Source organism: Echiichthys vipera (genome assembly GCF_963691815.1).
Source record: "Echiichthys vipera genome assembly, chromosome: 18".
Lineage (NCBI taxonomy): Eukaryota > Metazoa > Chordata > Actinopteri > Perciformes > Trachinidae > Echiichthys > Echiichthys vipera.
Genome location: NC_139843.1, coordinates 14,849,793 through 14,868,711, shown reverse-complemented (window position 1 = coordinate 14,868,711; position 18,919 = coordinate 14,849,793). Strand labels below are relative to the sequence as shown.

The 18,919-nt window shown below is 41.0% G+C and overlaps 6 protein-coding genes across 6 annotated transcripts; 4 read left to right on the top strand and 2 right to left on the bottom strand.

Moving 5' to 3' along the window:
- Positions 1 to 60: 60 nt before the first annotated feature.
- chlsn (cholesin) lies at positions 61 to 9,822 on the bottom strand. The gene is made up of 6 exons (XM_083932588.1): positions 9,766 to 9,822; positions 9,306 to 9,445; positions 9,085 to 9,204; positions 2,442 to 2,653; positions 1,586 to 1,667; positions 61 to 1,248 (listed from the first exon to the last, which is right to left on the bottom strand). The coding sequence occupies exons 2-6, from the start codon at positions 9,429 to 9,431 to the stop codon at positions 1,069 to 1,071; spliced, it is 720 nt and encodes a 239-aa protein (XP_083788714.1). The 5' UTR covers positions 9,432 to 9,445; positions 9,766 to 9,822; the 3' UTR covers positions 61 to 1,068.
- LOC310960781 (uncharacterized protein) lies at positions 3,655 to 5,437 on the top strand. The gene is made up of 2 exons (XM_083932587.1): positions 3,655 to 3,761; positions 4,236 to 5,437. Exons 1-2 carry the CDS (start codon positions 3,759 to 3,761, stop codon positions 5,295 to 5,297), a joined length of 1,065 nt encoding a protein of 354 aa, XP_083788713.1. The 5' UTR covers positions 3,655 to 3,758; the 3' UTR covers positions 5,298 to 5,437.
- Positions 7,495 to 8,595, top strand: LOC310961297 (G-protein coupled estrogen receptor 1-like; the record flags this gene model as incomplete). Its single annotated transcript, XM_083933320.1, has 1 exon — positions 7,495 to 8,595. One exon carries the CDS (start codon positions 7,495 to 7,497, stop codon positions 8,593 to 8,595), a length of 1,101 nt encoding a protein of 366 aa, XP_083789446.1.
- Positions 9,823 to 10,789: 967 nt separating the features above from the next.
- uqcc4 (ubiquinol-cytochrome c reductase complex assembly factor 4) lies at positions 10,790 to 12,499 on the top strand. Its single transcript, XM_083933095.1, has 2 exons — positions 10,790 to 10,959; positions 12,113 to 12,499. Exons 1-2 carry the CDS (start codon positions 10,868 to 10,870, stop codon positions 12,441 to 12,443), a joined length of 423 nt encoding a protein of 140 aa, XP_083789221.1. The 5' UTR covers positions 10,790 to 10,867; the 3' UTR covers positions 12,444 to 12,499.
- A 486-nt stretch (positions 12,500 to 12,985) lies between these two features.
- On the bottom strand, positions 12,986 to 14,802 carry h3f3d (H3 histone, family 3D). Its single transcript, XM_083932170.1, has 4 exons — positions 14,749 to 14,802; positions 13,837 to 13,979; positions 13,576 to 13,729; positions 12,986 to 13,464 (listed from the first exon to the last, which is right to left on the bottom strand). The coding sequence occupies exons 2-4, from the start codon at positions 13,962 to 13,964 to the stop codon at positions 13,336 to 13,338; spliced, it is 411 nt and encodes a 136-aa protein (XP_083788296.1). The 5' UTR covers positions 13,965 to 13,979; positions 14,749 to 14,802; the 3' UTR covers positions 12,986 to 13,335.
- Positions 14,803 to 16,092: 1,290 nt separating this feature from the next.
- cUnh8orf33 (chromosome Un C8orf33 homolog) lies at positions 16,093 to 18,520 on the top strand. Its single transcript, XM_083933365.1, has 5 exons — positions 16,093 to 16,239; positions 16,737 to 17,188; positions 17,270 to 17,360; positions 17,522 to 17,668; positions 18,155 to 18,520. The coding sequence occupies exons 1-5, from the start codon at positions 16,212 to 16,214 to the stop codon at positions 18,367 to 18,369; spliced, it is 933 nt and encodes a 310-aa protein (XP_083789491.1). The 5' UTR covers positions 16,093 to 16,211; the 3' UTR covers positions 18,370 to 18,520.
- Positions 18,521 to 18,919: the final 399 nt, after the last annotated feature.

Sequence of the window (18,919 nt, the reverse complement as noted above, 5' to 3'; positions counted from 1 at the left end):
ACATACTGAGAAATAAACTTTTTTTGAGAGGGGGTAAAAGTTTACTGTAGTCATGTCTCAACATTTGAGTGTTCAGCAGGTTTACAAACTTTTTACAAAATTGAGTTTAAAAATTAGACCAGACATAATGTATTTTATTGAATAAATGTTTTCTTTTCAGACAAAACCATGTAAAATCTGAACACATTATGGTGTTATAAATGTGTGTCTGGATACAGAGAGATAAACTTATTTAAGTATATTTGAAATATGAAATGTACTGCATTTGGCTGTACTTTTATAAATCCAGGCAGTGATATCAACCTTTACTTACATTTAGAGACTGCTTCCTTCCTTAAAAGTCATAATTTTAATTAATCGTATTAATCTGATACCTACAGTACTGTATGTGTTTTGGGCATAGGTGAGATGTGGAATATAGACAAACAAAGCTTGAATAGTATGGAAAAGGTCCAAAGAGATCACAGCCACACGTGATGAGAAAGATTTAGGTGAAGGATGGGTCTACTTTAATCACAAAAATAAGAAAACAAAAACACATGCAGGAACTACTAGGCTACTAAAACTGTTTATCATAATTATGCTCTTGAGTGGATGAGAAAATGTATTCTCATCAGTGACTTCACCGATTATGGGCTTTGACACGCACAAACATGTCTTGACTACAAACATTCCTGAGACAATTTTAGTCCGGCAGGCTCTCAGATTTATGTTACATCTTCCTTCTCCTCACCTGGTCTTAACATCAAAACTGGACTTCGTGAGAAACACTAGCAACTGAGTAACTTGTGATAAGAATTAACTTTTAAGGTTCCATATTTTATATTTAAAAAAAACATTTAGGTGACTGATCATTAGGAATGTCAAGAAATGGAGAAAAAGAATAACCCAGGCATGTTTAAAGTAAAAATGTCATATCAAAATGCATCCTTTCCCCAAAGGACCAACCAAAACTACATTTAACAGAACACCTGTCAGTCTAGTTTGAGACCAGGGCGGTCATTCGGTCCACTGACCGACATGTTTCAGTGTTTTTCGGGTTCATGTCTGCGTTTGCTGGTGGTGGGTTCAGGAGAGCAGCTGGATCACTTCTCTGGCTCTGTGCGCCCTCTGCTGGACATCTTTGTCCTCTGGTGCTTGTCCTGACTCTTCCACCAGGACTAAGGCCTTCTGCACTGTGGTGTCTTTGGCTGTTCCCTTAAGCCCCTCCAGGTACTCGAGCAGCACAGAGAACTTCTCATCCTGAATCTGACAGAGTGAATAAATAAACCAGTTATTTGTTATAAATATAAGTAAGGGATAAGGCCTGACAAGATGTTCATAATGAGGAATTAATGGACGACGGGGAAGGATGGTTCTGGCCTGCCCGTCATTCATTAATTCCTGATAATGGACACTTTGTATGGCATTATACCGTACTTAATTTACACCCTGCAGCCAATTACAATAGAGTATCCACCCAGACCACAGTATAAAACAATTGAATTCTAAGAAAGGTAGCGCAGGAGAGCGCCTTTAAATGAATGTATGAAATTAAGTTTTCATAAATCCAGTTTGCCGTTCTCATCACACTGGTTGATTTTACCTGTTCAGAGTCAAACATGTGTTGCAGTAACCACGTCTGCCTCGTCTTCTGGAACCTCCACTCTGTGCGGTTCTCAGCCCAGCTGCAAACAAGACAAATCCAGTGCCAGTTGAAGCATGAAAAGTGTTCATTTTTGACACCGCAGTTTGTTGCCTGTGTTATTTTACAGGCACGCTTCATAGTGTTTGGTGTATTTACTCTTGAATGTTTTTGACCTTGAAGAGGTACTCCAGAGAACCAGTGATTAGAAAAAAGAAGAGTCAAATTGAGCAGTAGAGGGCAATATATTCAGAGTTTCAGTCAATAAAATGCATCTACTGGAAAGCACTGCATCATACGCTTCCCACAATGCAATGTGATAAGATCTATCATTAGACCCTGCCTGTTTGGTAAATACAAAACATCTTTTAAACTCAATGCACCAAGTTTGCAGCACAGGCTTTCTTTAATAAATGTAACCTCATGACATCAGGTTTATTTTTCCCTGACTTTGGAAAGATCCTTCAGGGGATATTACACACATGTTCACAGGACTGTGCGCTTTATGACTAGTAAATGGAACTTTATTTGTAAAATCAGTGGGATTTCCTATCAAGATATAATTTAATTAATTCACCGCCTCAACACCACAAACAATCACCCTCAACAATTACAAAGAGTTGAAGCAACGCCTCTGACACAACATAAGTCATCGTAGTATCAAAGGTATCTATTCTGTCAGTAAATTCCTTGTTTGCCTATTTTGGATGCATTTTAAATCAGAGTTGTTTTGGACCTATGGTTTCTCATGAAAGAAGTGATGACATCATAGGGAGGAGGTCATTAACCTGCCCTGTACTAAATAAGAGTCTCTTACCAGGTGAGGTAATCTAAGGCCTGCTGAGGTGCAGTGGGACCAGATGCTTCAGTTTTCGGTAAGGTCTCTCCGTCAGTTCTAAGCCTCTTCTTCTCTTCCTTTTTCAGGATCTTCTTCATCTTCCTCTCCATGACCCGCTTCTCATCGGGGCTCAAGTCCTCCTCTCCCTCCAGCTCCTGAGTCCCCTCCGGGCGACAGGGTGGATCGGAAATCTGTCACACCAAATCAAAACAAAGGCCCATGGGAGTTATCTACATTAACAGACCTTCCTTTGTACACACTTTATCACGCTGCATTTCTGTAAAACAATTATGAAACATCCCTAAATAACCGGCGCTGGCAGTGATTGAATGATAAGAAAAATGGTAAAACAATAATTTCACTTTTGTGTACTTTAAGAGCCATTCCCTGCCAATTTTCAGTATTGTGCATTATTCTGGGTCGATGCAGAGCTAATGCTCAAGGCCTTAAATATCTTAAGTTTAATTTCTACAGTACAATGTAAAAAGAAAGCTTACATTTTGTTGTGCTACAGCATAAAGACATGTGAAAGCCAAAGTACTTTGAGGTTTTTTTCTACATCACTTCCTGTTGCGCTGCTATTTCCTATTTTTGCAGCCTTATGAGGTCAGCATCACACTCATCTATACTGTGTGGTGAAGTTGACTGTGATGCGCAACATCCTTTTCAGCACTGCAATAGTTATCCACAACACACTTATACTGGTTTATAATAACCACCTGTTATTACCAAATCATACAACAGAGCCAAAACAGTTGTTGAGTGAGTGAATTTTGAATTGAAACAAAGATTGAAGTATGTTTCATGACAGAGAAACTTTGCTGGGAGACAACACAGAGAAAAATAAATATTTGGTACAGTGTAAAATGAAGTATCTAGCTCCCCATTTGAATAATTGATGCTTGGCTAAAGACTTACTTACTCTAAAGAGAAATAAAGAACCAAAAGAAAGCCACAGGACTGCAGGAGCCAGTAACCACAGCCCAACCTAAAGACTACATTTAACTCAAGGGAAGTAAAACAAGGGGCGCAGTATGCTCCGATTTAACGGACCTCAGTCTGCACGGTGATGAAGAGAAAAAAAAAGAGGGAGGGGAGGAAAAGATGTTGATCACATGGCCACAAAGTCATTCTGAAAGTATGCTGGTAGGGTCTTGCCCACAGAAATAAAAAAAGCCCTTTACAGTGAGTGGTCGTGTCCATGCAACAAACATCATTTCGGGAGCTTTGAGTCAATCAGCAGCATCAGGCTGGTAGATACAGAACAGAAGACGAGCGGGTGACGGAAGCAAAAAAATGGTAAGTGGAAACATGTGTTTTTACTGGGCGGGCAGTTCCTCAAAAAGGAGAGCAAACAAAGACAGACCAAGAGGGACATGTGGCCAAAGAAATATTCAAAACTTTCTTGCTAAATCTTGTCAGTGTTATAGGGATCTATTGTTAAATGTGTTAGCTCATTTTTGAGTTCATTTAGGAAGGAAATGCGCTCCATGTTGTAAGAGTATATTGTGGAAAACCCATGTAATAATTAACAGGCTGAGTAATAGTAAACACTGTTTAACATGTACAGTAAAAAATTCAAATATGTATTTCCACTGGTTTTGTGCACTAAAAGAGATACCAGGTGATAAATACTTGTGCTTTATATATCAGAACTTGGCTGATAGTTCATTAGATTTTTGTTCATCCCCGGATGGAAGGAAATGTTTGACAAACAGTGATGCTGAAGAGGACAGGATGTCATCAGTTGCTGTTTTCTCTTTTTGTTTCTAGTCTAATCAAAGCGTAGACACCACTGAGAGGAGCACCGCACCCCCGTTTGCCGACATTTCCACCATCGCGGACACCTCCACTTCAGAGGGCGTCTCTATTTTTGACTTGACTTCAGCCAATGACATAACCTCCAGGGCGAACTATGTGTACAGTTTCCTGGCGGTACTGGGCTTCATTGCGGGCTGCTTCCTACTCTACAGCTTCATCCAGACCTACAGAGCCCAGAGGCGGCTGGCCTGGCTGGAATGCCTGCTCTGGATCTTTTGTGGCCTCCAACTGCTGCTTCTGCTCCTCTCTCTCCATGCCGTGGCCCACAGACCCCTCTACCTGGTGGCCACGGGTTTGGGCTGCGCTGCTCTCTCCTTCGCCATCAACACAGCCTCCCTTTGCAGCCTGCTGGTCTTAGTGCTCATGGCTTATGTCCTAACCCTGGATCCGCCATCCCACGCCCTGCTGAGGAAACCTTGGGTGTGTGCGGCTCTGGTGACCCTGACTTCTATACTGATTTCATTTCTGCTGGCTGGGCTTCGTGGTCCCAGAGACAACCTGCAGGAAGTAGGCAACTGTTTTATGGATCCAGTCGGTGCTGGTGTGCCGTATGCAGCTGCTAGGCTGTGCCTGGCTTTTTTGATTCCCTACTTACTCCAAGTGGGACTACTGATAGGTGGCTGCGTCCGGCAGTGGAAATCTAAAGGGAGATTCCTCTCTGGCTCGGAGGAGGGTCCTGTGTTCCTGACAGTCACCGTGGTCATGTTTTTCTGCCAGCTCTTCTACAGTGTGGCACTGGTGAGAGGAGCACAACTTGCACAACTAGAGAAAGAGGGGCACCTGAGCCCTCGTGAACAGGCATTTCTGAGCGTGGCTGAGTTTGTACTGTTCTCAGGGAGCAGCGCCAGCCTCCTGCTCATGCTGCTCATGCACAGGCCGTGTCGAGAGAGTCTCCAAGGAGTGTTTCGGCAGCTGAGGGACTGCTGTCGGAGCCCAGGGCGCGCACAGCCCAACAGAAACATCATAGCTCCCCACATCGAGATCACAGACACCCTGCAGGACATAGAGTCATAGAAGACTCTGACACATGAGAACAGAACTCTTCTGATGCATCGAAATAAAGACTTGAGATCTGATGTAGTCGACATATTCTTAATCTCACTTTTGAAATGCTTTTTATTTTCTCCTAGGTGAACATTTATAAGTTTTCACATGTATGCATTCTCCTTTCAGTGTCTGAAGGTTTGCAAACCTATTTTTCTATTCAAATATTTTTGCAGATTTTATTTGACAAAATTATTTGGCTGCACATCTGTAGAATGGTTCAGCATGTACAGTTCTTCTAGTCCCCGCTGCAATAATAACAATATGTTTATATAGTAGTTATAAATCAACCATGAATGAGACTATTACAAAGGTCTAACTGTCAGTAGTATGTTCAATTGTGTATTTTTTAAACCTGCTCCTACACACTCTTTTCTCAGAAAACAGACTCCGTTTGCATAAACATCAACTCTGATTTACGCAAAAGCCCATTTGGAAAAAATGTCTGGAAAAACCTCTGCAGTTCCCTGGATGCCACATAGGAAACATTTAGTGAAGGGAAATAAAAGTCAGATTCTAAGTTTAGGCCAACAGCAGTAATATTCCTAATGTAATTATTTGTAAAGCCACTAAAAGAACCAAAACAAGTTAGTCAAGTGATACCTTAAGAAAATGATGGGAACCAGTTCTAGGAATAACTGACCTGCATGGATCACATATTGCATCAGTACCAACACAGAGTGGCACAAAACCAGGAACCAGTAGGAAAGTTAACACAGCGAATGTGATGCCTTAACATGGAATATCACCCACACTCTCAAACAGGTGCCTGGAAACTTGAACAAAAAAAAAAGGTGCTGCTAAATAAACTGCCCTTTTGTGTTTTAAGGAGTCTGGAGAAAAGAAAAACTAAAGTGAGACTATTGCTGTACGTCCAACCTCTTGTTTTGTGTAAATATACTACTAGTCTTTCGATACTAAACACCCCTGACTCCCATATTTATATATTTTAACATTCTACAATCATAGTCACGTTCACACTTCAGTGCCAGTGTTGACAAGATGGCTCTGCGTCCTACATTAACGCAATTATTGATGCAATAAACTAAGTCTATGTACAATAAAATACATAGGGGATATTCATTGTGACTACTTATTGTTTTGCTAATAAAGTGAACTGAAGCTATGATGAAAAATATTGTTTTCATGTGTCTGAAAGGATATGATTTGTGTGTGTGTGCGTGTGCGTGTGTGTGTGTGTGTGTGTGTATGTGTATCTTGCTGTAAGTGGACCACAACACTTTCACTGACACTTGCTTTCAAAGTCGCCACCGTACGGACAGGGAGCATTACAAAGACTGCAATGCAGTGCAAGGAAACCCAGGTAGGTTTTTATTTGAATCCCAAAATAATTTATACCTAAGCTAAGTAACTTATATTGTCTTATAGTTTTTAAATTAAATTCACTTTATTAATTTGACCAACAGTTGTTTTAAACCAACTTCAACACAACAAGCCTAATTGTTGAAGCATTTCTGGACATTTTGTCTTTGATTATTTGATTGAAAACAAAAACTATTTTATACTATTTTTATACTTTATACTATTTTTTTAACTATTTACTATTTTTTTTATCAAGAGAAGAATGCATTTTCAGTTTATAGCCTTCTTTCTTAATAGTCAAGCAATTCATTCATTAATCTGTAATAATTTCAAAAACTGCAGCATATTTTACAATGTTTCAACTATACGTCAATGATAAATTATATGGTTGTGGGACTGATCCTGAATAATGATCTTGAGTGGAATAGTGCATGACATTTTGTACAGGTGGTTATAATCACTCACATAAAAATAGAAAAATTCCCTAATATATAAAATTAAAATTATAATAAAATTATTTCTAAATTAACCATGAACTAACATACAGTGCCTTCACTGTCGAATTTTCTGTTGTTTAATGATAATGTCTACAGACGTTTTTGCCTTCTGAAACTCTACTCATTCACACTAAACCAAAGGGGAAAAACAAGCTTGACTTACTGCACTTTTTGTTTATGTCTAGAACGGAGAGTGGTCATCACTATACGTCCAAAAAGACCACGGCACAGAAAGAGGAAACAGATGACACCTCAGTCTCCACTGAGGCTAAACCCTTGGAAAACTAAGCACTATGGCAACTTAATGGTTGGCTACCGCTATCACCAGATCAACACAAAAGTGTAATATGGACAGGAACATGTTCGTGGACAACAGAGTCTTCACTGTTCGGATAAACGACACAAAGGCAGAGGTCTCTGATTTTCAGCAGGCAGTTTCAGAGAGCAATCAGGTTTATACCACCAGCCTCTTCCTCTCCAGCCTCTACATCATATTCCTGTTCCCTGTCGGCCTCATCGGGAACATCCTCATCTTAGTGGTCAACCTGTACCACAGGGGCCGCTTGACAGCCCCGGACCTCTACTTTGTGAACTTGGCCGTGGCCGACCTCGCCCTTGTGGCGGACTCTCTGATCGAGGTGTTCAACCTGAAGCAGGGCTACTATGACAAGCCCGGTCTCTGCACCTTCATGAACCTTTTCCAGCAGGTCAACATGTACAGCAGTGTCTTCTTCTTAACCTGGATGAGCTTCGACCGGTTTGTCGCGCTGACTGGCCTTATTGGTCGCAGCATGCCCCGTGCACGCCTCAGCTGCTGCCTCATCTGGGTGTCCTCATCCTTGCTCACCGTGCTTTCTTTTGCTATAGCTCAAAGGCAGCACGCCGGAGAAGTTCACTTCTGCTTTGCAAACGTGACCCCGATTCAGTGGCTGGAGGTGCTGCTGGGTTTCTTGCTGCCTTTCTGCATCTTGGGTCTGTGCTACTGGAGGATCGCACAGGTGCTCCAGCGGAGCCAGAGGGGACACGGTGGCCCACAGCAGAGGCCTCGCAGGCAGAAAGCCCTGCGGATGATCTCAGCAGCCGTGTTAGTCTTCTTCCTCTGCTGGCTCCCGGAGAACGTGTTTGTGACAGTTTACCTTCTAAGAGGTGACACAGATGGTGGCACACTGTGGCAGGACTACCCCTTGACGGGTCATGCTGTCAGGCTCGCAGCCTTTTCTAACAGCTGCCTGAACCCGCTCATCTACAGCTTCCTCGGGGAGACCTTTCGGGATAAACTGAGGCTTTTTCTCCAGGAGAGGACCAAGTTGCACAGGTCAGCCTCAGGGAAAGCTCTCCATGTACCAGGTGCACACACATGTGGCCATGCAACATGCGACAGACGGAGCCAGTCCCCACATTTAAGCTCTGACACCCTTCCAGAAACTGTTCTCCTCCCCCCCAAATAAATACCAACTGGATACTGTACTGTACTGTTCACACGGATAATAGATATGATCATGTCTCTGCCATCACTGTTAAGAGATCATTAATGGATAATGTAAAATCATGGACTCCGAAACTGGAAACGCTTTTGTTGAATCAGTTGTTTAAGGTTTGTGCGTAACATGTATTGGGAATTTAATCAATTTAAATTTCAGCTGCAATTCCAACTTTTTAGGACATTTTGATGCCACCTGTAAAGTATAATCAAGACCGATTCTCAATAAAAACTCAACTGTAAGAACACAATGTCAACTCTTCCTTACTTGGCCTCCAAAATACAACTTTTAGCTTCTCTAAATTGTGTTTTCCTGCACCTTTAACCACCTTGTTTTAAAGACTGGGTTATAATCGGCAGATGTAAAGAGTTTTCTGTATGGAGCAACACAACTGAGCAGTCAAAGTTCACCTAAGTACTCACGGAAACAGGAGGAAACACAGGGAAACACTCTTACCTTACTCTGCTTTGTCTTCTGTGCTTGCTCTGCCATTTGTTTCTTTTTGTGTTTCTTTTCCTTTTTCGTTTTTTTACCACATTCTGTGATTGTCACATCAGGAATCTGTGCTGGATCCCCCTGAAATAAATAAACAATCGTAGATAGATACGATTTTTTATTTTTCAATTTCAGGTTGTGTCATCTAAAATTGGTACAGTAACAGGGACTGTGCTACTCACCTCTACTTCAGTCTTTTTCCTTTTCGTTTTCACTTTAATGTCCATTTCTTCCACCTGAACCTCGTTGGCATTTGAACTTGACTTCTTCCTTTTAGAGGGACTTTTTAAAGACTTGTCTTTGGCCATGAGATCAAGTGTTCCTACAATCAAAAACATGAGCATGTTACCAAACAACAGATACATGCAGCATATCTAGTATTAAATGGACTGACTGGCGGCGGAGGAGGGCTTTTGCATACTTGTTTTGCTGCGATAAACATTTAATAAAACTAACACAGCGAAATAGAAGAACACATTGACCTCAAATATGAGTACTCAGCATATGTAAACTGTTTTTCACAGTCCAACGCTGGTTACGCTTGGTAACGTCTACGGCCGCCACATAAAACTGCTATAACCACTGAAAACTAAACCAAAACGTTCATCATATCAAATCATTCTTATGTACGTATTTACTTACTTAAACTGCAGAAAAAAACGTGTAGAGCTGTAGAAAGTGTAAATCCAGCATGGGAATCCAACCAGGAAGTGACATCGCCCAGGCGAAGCGTGATTGGACGGATATCGCTCTCTGTTTTGTGATTGGTCGAACGGTGTGACTGCTCCAGCTCTCACCATTTCACCATTTATGACAGTAGGTATGCACTTCATCATAACATAACAGGATGGTTCCGTGAGTGAGAGTGGATTGGAAATGTGTTTCGGTACAAAAATAAAACCGCTGCATTAAAACACGTCTTAGAAAGCAGTGATTTTAATTCACACTGTCGTGTGGAAACAAACCAGCTGGTGTACAGACTGAAATTACACCCACATGACATGAGATTGAGGTTTAAGAACAGTAGTAAAAAACAAAACAAAGCAATTTTACTCTCATGGTTTACTGGAAATGGAAACATCTACACTGCCATGACAACTGGGCAAACTCTACCAACTAATTAAGATTACACTACAACGTAATCATAATTGTGATGATACAGATTAATTATTTGGAGTGTGTTTTATTTTAGTTTTTTCTTTACTTTATTGAAAATGTACAAAATAGATATCTCAACATTTACATTCATACATTGCATGAATGGCACATAACATGATCCAAATATATACATTTTGTTATACAGGATAAATAATGGATTACAAAGGAAGTGCTTGTAGTTGTAAATTATGAACAGAATTATAATATCAATAGAAAGGATAAATACAAATAAATAATTTTACAAACAAGGGGAAATACAGTTTCATTTCATTTAGTTGACACAGTGGGGAAGGGTTTGGAACCATTCTATATTTTAAGGACTTTAAATATACCTTAAATTAATTTAAGAAAAAAATAAAATTGGGATATGATTTCAATAATCTATTTTCATGAGCTGAAAAACTGTGTAGTGGTTTGCGATATCATTCCCCCACACTTTTAGTGGAACTGTCCAAACCGGCGTTGTCGAAGGAAGGAATACGGTGTTGCACCATGGTTACATGACCTAACCAGGGTGCGTTTGATAAGAAAACGTCTCGTTTGTTTAACCTTCTGTCGTGTGTCCTAAGATGACCAGTTGACAAAGATGTCTTCAATAGCAGGACGAGTTTTCACCGGGCTGACACGCGTTTCTGTCAGCCGAGGGATCTTTATCCATAACGCCACACCGACCGGGAGGTGAGTATTAATCTGCCACCATGTTGCCTCTGTGTGGTTCAATGACAACGCTTTAACGCTAGTATGTTCCACCCTGAGCTGCCAAGAAAAACTGTAAATACTGTCAGCTGATGTGGAATTCTAGTTGTTGTCACTGCAGGTATTATTTTTTAGCATGGTCACATAATTGTAATAGCTGTAGCCTGTTAGCTTCAGAAGTATCTGGAGTCACGAGTTTTGATAGATGTTAAACAACCGACCCCGTAAGTATCCCCAATGCAATTACAGTCAAAAGCAACTGGACTTGGTTATTAGTCTTGGTTATATTCCCATACAAATAACCAAATAACCAAGATCAGTGGCTTTGGGGATAACGATGAGAATATTCACAGGCCATAAATAAATATAGGGTCACGCGTTTTGTAAGTTATGTTAAAGTTCTGTCTTCAGATTACTGCCTTTTGTCATATCCCCATAGACGTAGATCACACCAGCTGATACTACAGTATTTGACTAAAGTGTGTGGTGTGTACAAGCATACTTGCAGTGCAGAAATGTTAACAGAAACATTTATTTTTAATAATAAAATGTTTAATGTTACAATATAATAGATAATCTGAATATATGATTGAGTTAACATTTCACTGCTGTAGCAGGCAATTTTAAACAATGTTGTACATGGTTGGGTAGTTTGGTCTAAACCAGGGCTGTCCAATCCTGCTCCTGGTCAGCCACTGTCCTGTAGAGGCTTTTTGTGTAGCGTGTGTATACCAAATGTGAAAATAACCACAGAATCAAGGGCCACTTTCCTGCATGTTTTAGGTTTCTCCCTGCTCTAACACACCTGAGTCACAATTATAAAACCCGTGACAAGCTTCAGCTGCTTGACAATGAGCACATCATTAGACGTGTTGGAGCAGAGAGAAACCTAAAACAGGAAAGTGTCCCTGGATCTGTATCTCATTCAGTATACCCTTTATAAAAAGCGAGCAGGATTGGTAACACCTTGTCTAAACTCATTTTGGGGTTTGTATGTAAACTATAAAGTCTCTAAAATGCAAATGCTGAAGTGAAGCAGTGTCATGATTATACTGCAGTGCAGCACTAAAGTAAATGTGCAAAACGACTCTTTACTTAATAAGCGGTAGTTGATGTGTTTTTGATGTTTTGTCAGCAGACTGAACAGTGTGCGGCCCCTGGCTCTGAGCACTCAGAAGTCAAATGTGTCCAAAGATGGCGAAGAAGTGGACAATGAGCCCGTCAAGTTCTCCACCAGTAAAGCAAGTCACAGAACCTGGAAAGTTCAAGGGTCCATGGGGAGCCAGCATGAGCGACCCTGGTGGAAGGTCCTCCCCATCAGCCTGGTATTCACCGTAGTACTTCTGTGGGCTGCACTGAGAGAAGAGACGGACATTGATGTGCATCTTGAGAAGGAGCTGTATGAGCAGTTACCGGGCCTCCTTTCAGATGACGAAGACAAACAAGCCGAAAATGAATCAAGTTAACAGATGTGGGACTTGTGATGTATATATATTTATTGTAAAATGTATATCTGTAGTATTTCAGGCTGTGGTGCTAACTCAGTGGAGTGGTCCTGTTACGCAAAATAAGCGTTAGACCATACACAGCCTTTTGTCAAGTTTCAGTGCAGTTTGGACATGTGGAATAAAATCCCTTGATTAAGCCACTGACTTGGCTGGGTGGTCCTTTCATACCTGGTGTACCCAGTCTGTTTTTGGGTGTATAGTTAGATCCTCAATGCCATTGGTACATCGAAACATTTCATATCATCAACTTTAAGTGAAATATGAAATGAAATTTCAGGGCGTGTACAGTTTAGTAAAATTCAATTAGCCCAGGTACTGTAAACCAATTTCCAGGCGTAAGCCTGTCAACACATCTGACACACTTTTGCCTTACAAAAGCTACACTGAAACACCAAATTGTGTTGGATAATTACACTAATATTTACACATTGTTACAACACTTTATCTTCAAGAGCACAGCTTGTGAATTCTGAAGTCATGTGTATTCAGACATTTTTTTGAGGTAGCGGAAAGTTTATTTACAGCACAACAAGAAATCCTATGACATGCACACACGATAAAAAGGTATGGATTTCAAAATAGATTTGTAAACCTGAGAGGCAGTGGAATATTGTTTGCAGCATTTACATAAATGAAGCGCTGTTCTACAGTGAATAGGACAGTTGGGAATAAAGTCAAGAGAGAAATGGAAAATGTAATGAAAAAGTATAAAGGAAAACATGCCTGAAACTACAAATATCAAATTAGGTTGTACACATGCTGGTAATAGCTCCAAGATTTACAAAAACAAACCCCAGTCAATCCCACCAACCCCCCACCCCCAGCTAAAAAGATAAAATCAATGAGTCATCTATGCACGCTCTCCTCTAATTCGCCTGGCCAGCTGAATGTCCTTGGGCATGATGGTAACCCTCTTTGCGTGAATGGCACACAGGTTGGTATCCTCAAATAGTCCAACCAGGTAGGCCTCACTGGCTTCCTACACGAGTAGAGGAAAAAAAGTTTTACACTTGAATGAGCTAGAAGAATTGATAGCTTGCTAAATTTACTAAGTAACCAGATGTGCAAAAGGAGAAAAGCAGCGGCTCACCTGAAGAGCGCCAATTGCCGCACTCTGGAAACGCAGATCTGTTTTAAAATCTTGCGCAATTTCCCTCACAAGGCGCTGGAAAGGCAGCTTCCTGATGAGCAGCTCAGTGGATTTCTGGTACCTACGGATCTCACGCAGAGCAACTGTACCGGGCCTGCAACAACAGATGAACTGTCAGAAATGTATGTGTAGCCTTTCAGTCTGGATACAAAACTGTAACCGGCTTGCTTAACAGAACTCAGTTCTCCTGGACATGTGCACCTGTATCTGTGGGGCTTCTTCACTCCTCCGGTGGATGGCGCGCTTTTCCTCGCAGCTTTGGTGGCCAGCTGCTTCCTAGGCGCCTTTCCTCCGGTGGATTTACGAGCGGTCTGCTTGGTACGAGCCATTCTTCACCTGTAAGTCTGAAATAATACCAATAGCTCAGCCCAACACCGAATTATATTTATTCATTATAAATACCGTCTTCAATATGATCGATCTTGACTGGACAGCATAAACACTATTGAAGTACACACTGTCGCGACTTCACCGTTGACGCTCAGTTGTGAGCATCCTCTTCAAACAACAATACAAATTTAGTAATAACGCTACAAGAAAACAGGGAGACGTGTAGGGCAAAGCAAGTTGTCGGGATACTTCCTAATATGCAGTCATGGTATAACGCCGACCACACACTGATGGTGTCAATTTAACAAAACAGGCTCATCTAAAGCCGCGCCTCCATTAAGCCCCGGAACACACACACGTTTCTTTGCTTTCGTTAACAGGCAAATTTAAAGCTAGCCTCGACCGTTGCAAAATGGCGCCAGCTAACTCCCACTCCTGCTTAACATCAATATTAAGAGACGGTGGCCATCTAATCAGATTTGATACACGACATTCTTGAGCTTTGAATCTTGAATGCAAGTTGAATTGTAATAACATTGGTTTCTAGTTATGTTTAAATTCGAGCAGAATATTTAAAAGTGAAGCTAACAGTTAGCCGCCTGGCTCTGGCGCGCGCCGTATTGTTGTCAAACGGCTGACGATCAGAGCGAGTCTAGTCGTTTTCACGGTTATTAACGACTGGGAGTCATAGTACATCATAAAGTTGATTACAACTATTATTTAAGCTATAACTATTATTAACACCGAAACGCACAACACTAGCAGATAACGCATTCGCGGTACCTTTTTTTGTTGGTTTTCCGAGAGAAATTAGTGTCTCCGTCTGCCGCGTCCGTCGACTGTTGACCGCCGGGGGGCAGGAGGCGATATTTATAGTCTGAGAGGAGCGGAGCTTGAAGCCCCGCCCCTGGGCAAACAGGATTGGTCCAGTGGCGCTTGAAGTCCCGCCCTTGAGCCAACAGGATTGGTCCAAACTCAAATCCCTGACGGAATGTGATTAGCAGGGTAAATAATGAGGAGAATCTCTGCCTCTGCATCTGAAGTGGAAAGAGAAAAAGAGGCGCCTTCTTTTACATGGAGGTTTCGACCACATGATTTTTACATTCTGCATTCATCCATGAACCCAGGACAGCGTCATTTATGCTCTTCTGAATCCCATATTTTTCTAATCCCTTTCTTTGTTTTAAATGAAGCAAAGGGGAACAATGCTGCCCTGTTAAACATCGGAGAACCTCTGCTTTGTTATGTGTATAAATTATTATTTCCACCTTCAATAACGTATTAGGAAAAGCGTGGTCAATGGCGATGATGGGAAATGAATAAATCACCGTAGACAAGATTAACAGGGGAAATCTATCTGGGATGCCCTTGTTCTTGCAAACAGGTCTCTAATAGATTCAGCGGGTTTGAGTCCATATTTGGCTGTAATCTGAAAACAAAAAAAATAGAAAAGGCCTTACAAAAGAAGAAAGAAAAGAAAAACTACACAACAGCTGTTTAGGCAACACCCAGAACTGTCTTTGAATCTAACTAATCTAACCCTTAATACGTTTTAGTGTTGATGTTATCCTAAGGACACAGTCTGCTCTTGTGTCTGTGTCTGGGTTAAGAAATAAATTCAGCTTGTTTCATTGTCATTCACAAGATTACCCTTTCCTGAACTCTCAAGTCAGCTTTATTACCTTACAGTGTTTGCAGCCTTTTAATGATGGCACATGTGGTTTACTGTTGTCATCTTTATATTGCTATATAAAGATGCAATATATTCTCATGTACCTCACTTCGGATTTTATTCTGATGTTGTTTTTTCAGGCTGTACAAGTTAGACACCTAGAAATATATAAGCCTTAGTTTCAAATGTATTTGCAAGTAAGTCCGTGGCGATCTTAAACCTCGTCTTTGTTTGATTTGTCATCTATGAAAAGCATCAAATAATTCTGAATGGTATGCGTATATTTTAATTTGTAGAGATTAAAATTATTTTCAACACGAGAACACCACCGAGCGGAACTACATGCGTTAGAAAATTAGTACCAGACGGACCTGTTCTCCGGTGACACCGGTGGTAAGTTTCTGAGCACAACATGATTTCACGGACACCAAAAACTAGAAATATTAGTACATATGTTGACTGAAAAACGCGAGCGTGTTCCGCCGTGATGTGTGTATCCCTGAAGTGTTGAGTGAAGTAGTTCCGTGTAACAGGCGCCTGTCAGCAGCAAACCTGCAACACTGGAGGACTCAGCATGGCCGAGCAAAGGCTGCAGTTTATAGGTACATTGTCATTTATAACACATCCGAACATGAATATTTTCACTCCGAGTCACGTCCGTGGTTAATAATATGCCCCATTTAAGGAACAAAATGTGGATTGATGTGGTCAATTGAGTGTTTATTTTATAAGAAACAAGAAGTCCCCAATTTGCTTTAACTGAAAATAATCAGATTCAGTTGCAAGCTTAAAATGTTTTCATTGATGTTGGATTATGTTAAACGTGTCTGTGTACTTGTTACACTTGTTTAAACTGGCTTTTGTCTCAAATTTGTAATTTTGTGTTTGTAAGTCTTTAAAAAAAAAAATTCCATTAGTATTTATTTTTCTTTGCTTATTTTACTGTTTTTGTCTTATTTTAACAATTGTATCATGTAAAGCACTTTGTGACTGTCGGTAAACGGTGCTATATCAAATAAACCTATTATTCAATTAAAGATTTGATGTAAAAAAATGCAATGTCCCCAGATGTAAGTCATGTTGTCTGTTCACTCAATAGATATTGAACCGAAGTCTAAAGGCGAAGACAGAGCTGAGAACCCCCTCTGGACTCGCAGTGAAAACACCTTCAGATTTAACTTCCTCACTGAAAACTCTCCAGCCCTTCAGGAAAACACGTCTTCATCAGACGGGATCGAACCAGCAGCGAGCCGGATATCCTTTACTGGGCCGGGCTCTGCTTTTGCCTTCGACTTTCAAATTCCTCCTGTTCCGCCTGTGGAAAACATGGAGACGACAGAGACCCCGGATACTTCCTCTTCGGGCGGCCGACAGTGTGTCCAGAAGGAAAAGCCTTCCCCGCTGCAGGAGGTCAACACTCCGTCTGAGCCACCGGTGCAATCACAAGTAAAGAAGAAGAAGAAGAAGTCTGTTAAGAAAACCCCCTCAGACAGCACTGAGGCACAGCCAAGCTCAGCTGAAGGCAGTCAAGGAGGCGAGGACAAAGAGATGGTCAGTGTGACATTGTCATTTTTAAAGTAATCATGGTGAGTTCCAGTTAATTTGTTGATTTGATGTCCGAATCTGTTTCAGAGCGCAGAGGAGCAGCTGAACAGACAGCTGGACTGGTGCATTGAGCAGCTGGAAATAGGACGGAAGTGCCAGAAGAGTACTCCGAAACAGAGTACGACGTTTAATCATCTTCACTCAGAATATGTTTTGCATATGATTGCTCAGATCATAGCTCGAACATGGAGCGTTTATTGTCATATGTCATATTACAAAGGGAGGTGTATGTGTATATAGACACAGCAAACATGTTAATACGGTATTTTCTCCCTGCAGAGGAGGAAGCCTCTCGTGCCCTGAAGACTCTACGGAGCTCCAAAGCTCCTCTGGTGAAGAAGAGGCAGGTGATGAGAGCCATGGCTGGAGATTACAGGAAAAAGATGGGCGAAGAGAAGAGCAAGCAGTACAAACTCATTCAGAGCGGTGAGCAGATTAGTTAGATAGTTTAATTTATTGTCCACAATGTGGAAATTTGTCTTTGGGCTCATAAAAACAACAAGCAGGATGACAACAGTAACACAACAAACACAAACATCTTCAGGGCAAAAAGCAGCACAGCAGTGGCAGTTACATTAAAAACGCATCAATGGGACATGGTGTTCAGTGCTCCAATGGCATTAGGTACGAAGGATTTTTTAAAAGTACTACAATTTGCCCTTTTTACTTTGTATCATCTACCAGTGGGAAGAAGTTCAAACTCCCTATTGAGTGGACGAGAGGGATCGTTTTCTGTTTTTCCTAAACATTTCCCCGTACATACAACTTAATTGTTTCTGTCTCATCACTGTGATTTTTGAGGCTAGGTTTACTATTCTCTATTGCAGCAGTGAAGTGATTTAATCGGTAAAAATGACTCATGAACTGTGATAAAACTTGCTGGTGATTGACAGATTTATCCAATCCCAACAGAAATCGCATCAGCTCAGGTCAAAGATGTGTCAGATCCTCCAAAGAAGTCTGTTTTCCACCGGAGAGCCGACGTCCAATGCGACGTAGCAGCCGCAGAGGAGAACCCGCAACAAACTGGAGCCCAGTATACAGACACAAAAGCACAGGCACAGGAGGAGACGTCAGCTTTTGTCTTTACTCAATCAAAGGAGGAGTTTCGCTTCAATTTTCTCTGAAGAGTACCAGGAACACGTTTCACCGAACATTATGTTGGACTGTGACTGTGGGCTGTATTGGAGATAATGGGAGAAAAAACAATCACATATTCAAAATGTTTAATTGTGAACATCCTGTACCATATATCTAAATAAAGGATTTTGTATTTATGTCAAAGTGTTTATGGAAGGTTGCTTGGTAATTATTTCTGTTAATTCTGACTTGCTTTATATCATTTTTTAACCTGTCAAACTTCTAAAGGTGGCAGTGTGAATACTAAATGTATCTGGGGGCTGACCCCAAATACATTTTCTAGTTGAATACAACATCTTGTAAAAAGTGTCACTTCATCACATCATAGCATTACTGTACCATATGTCAGAATTTTAACATGCGTGTTAAAATTTGGATTTTAAAACCATTTATTTACATAAGCATCTAACAGTTGGTATTCAGATGTTTAATATTGACTGAAAAATCCTCAAAGGAGTCTGGAAAAGTATGAAATGGAAAATGTGTAAGAACCCTGTGTTATACAGTCTGTGGTGACCCCTCAAAATGCAGCTGTGT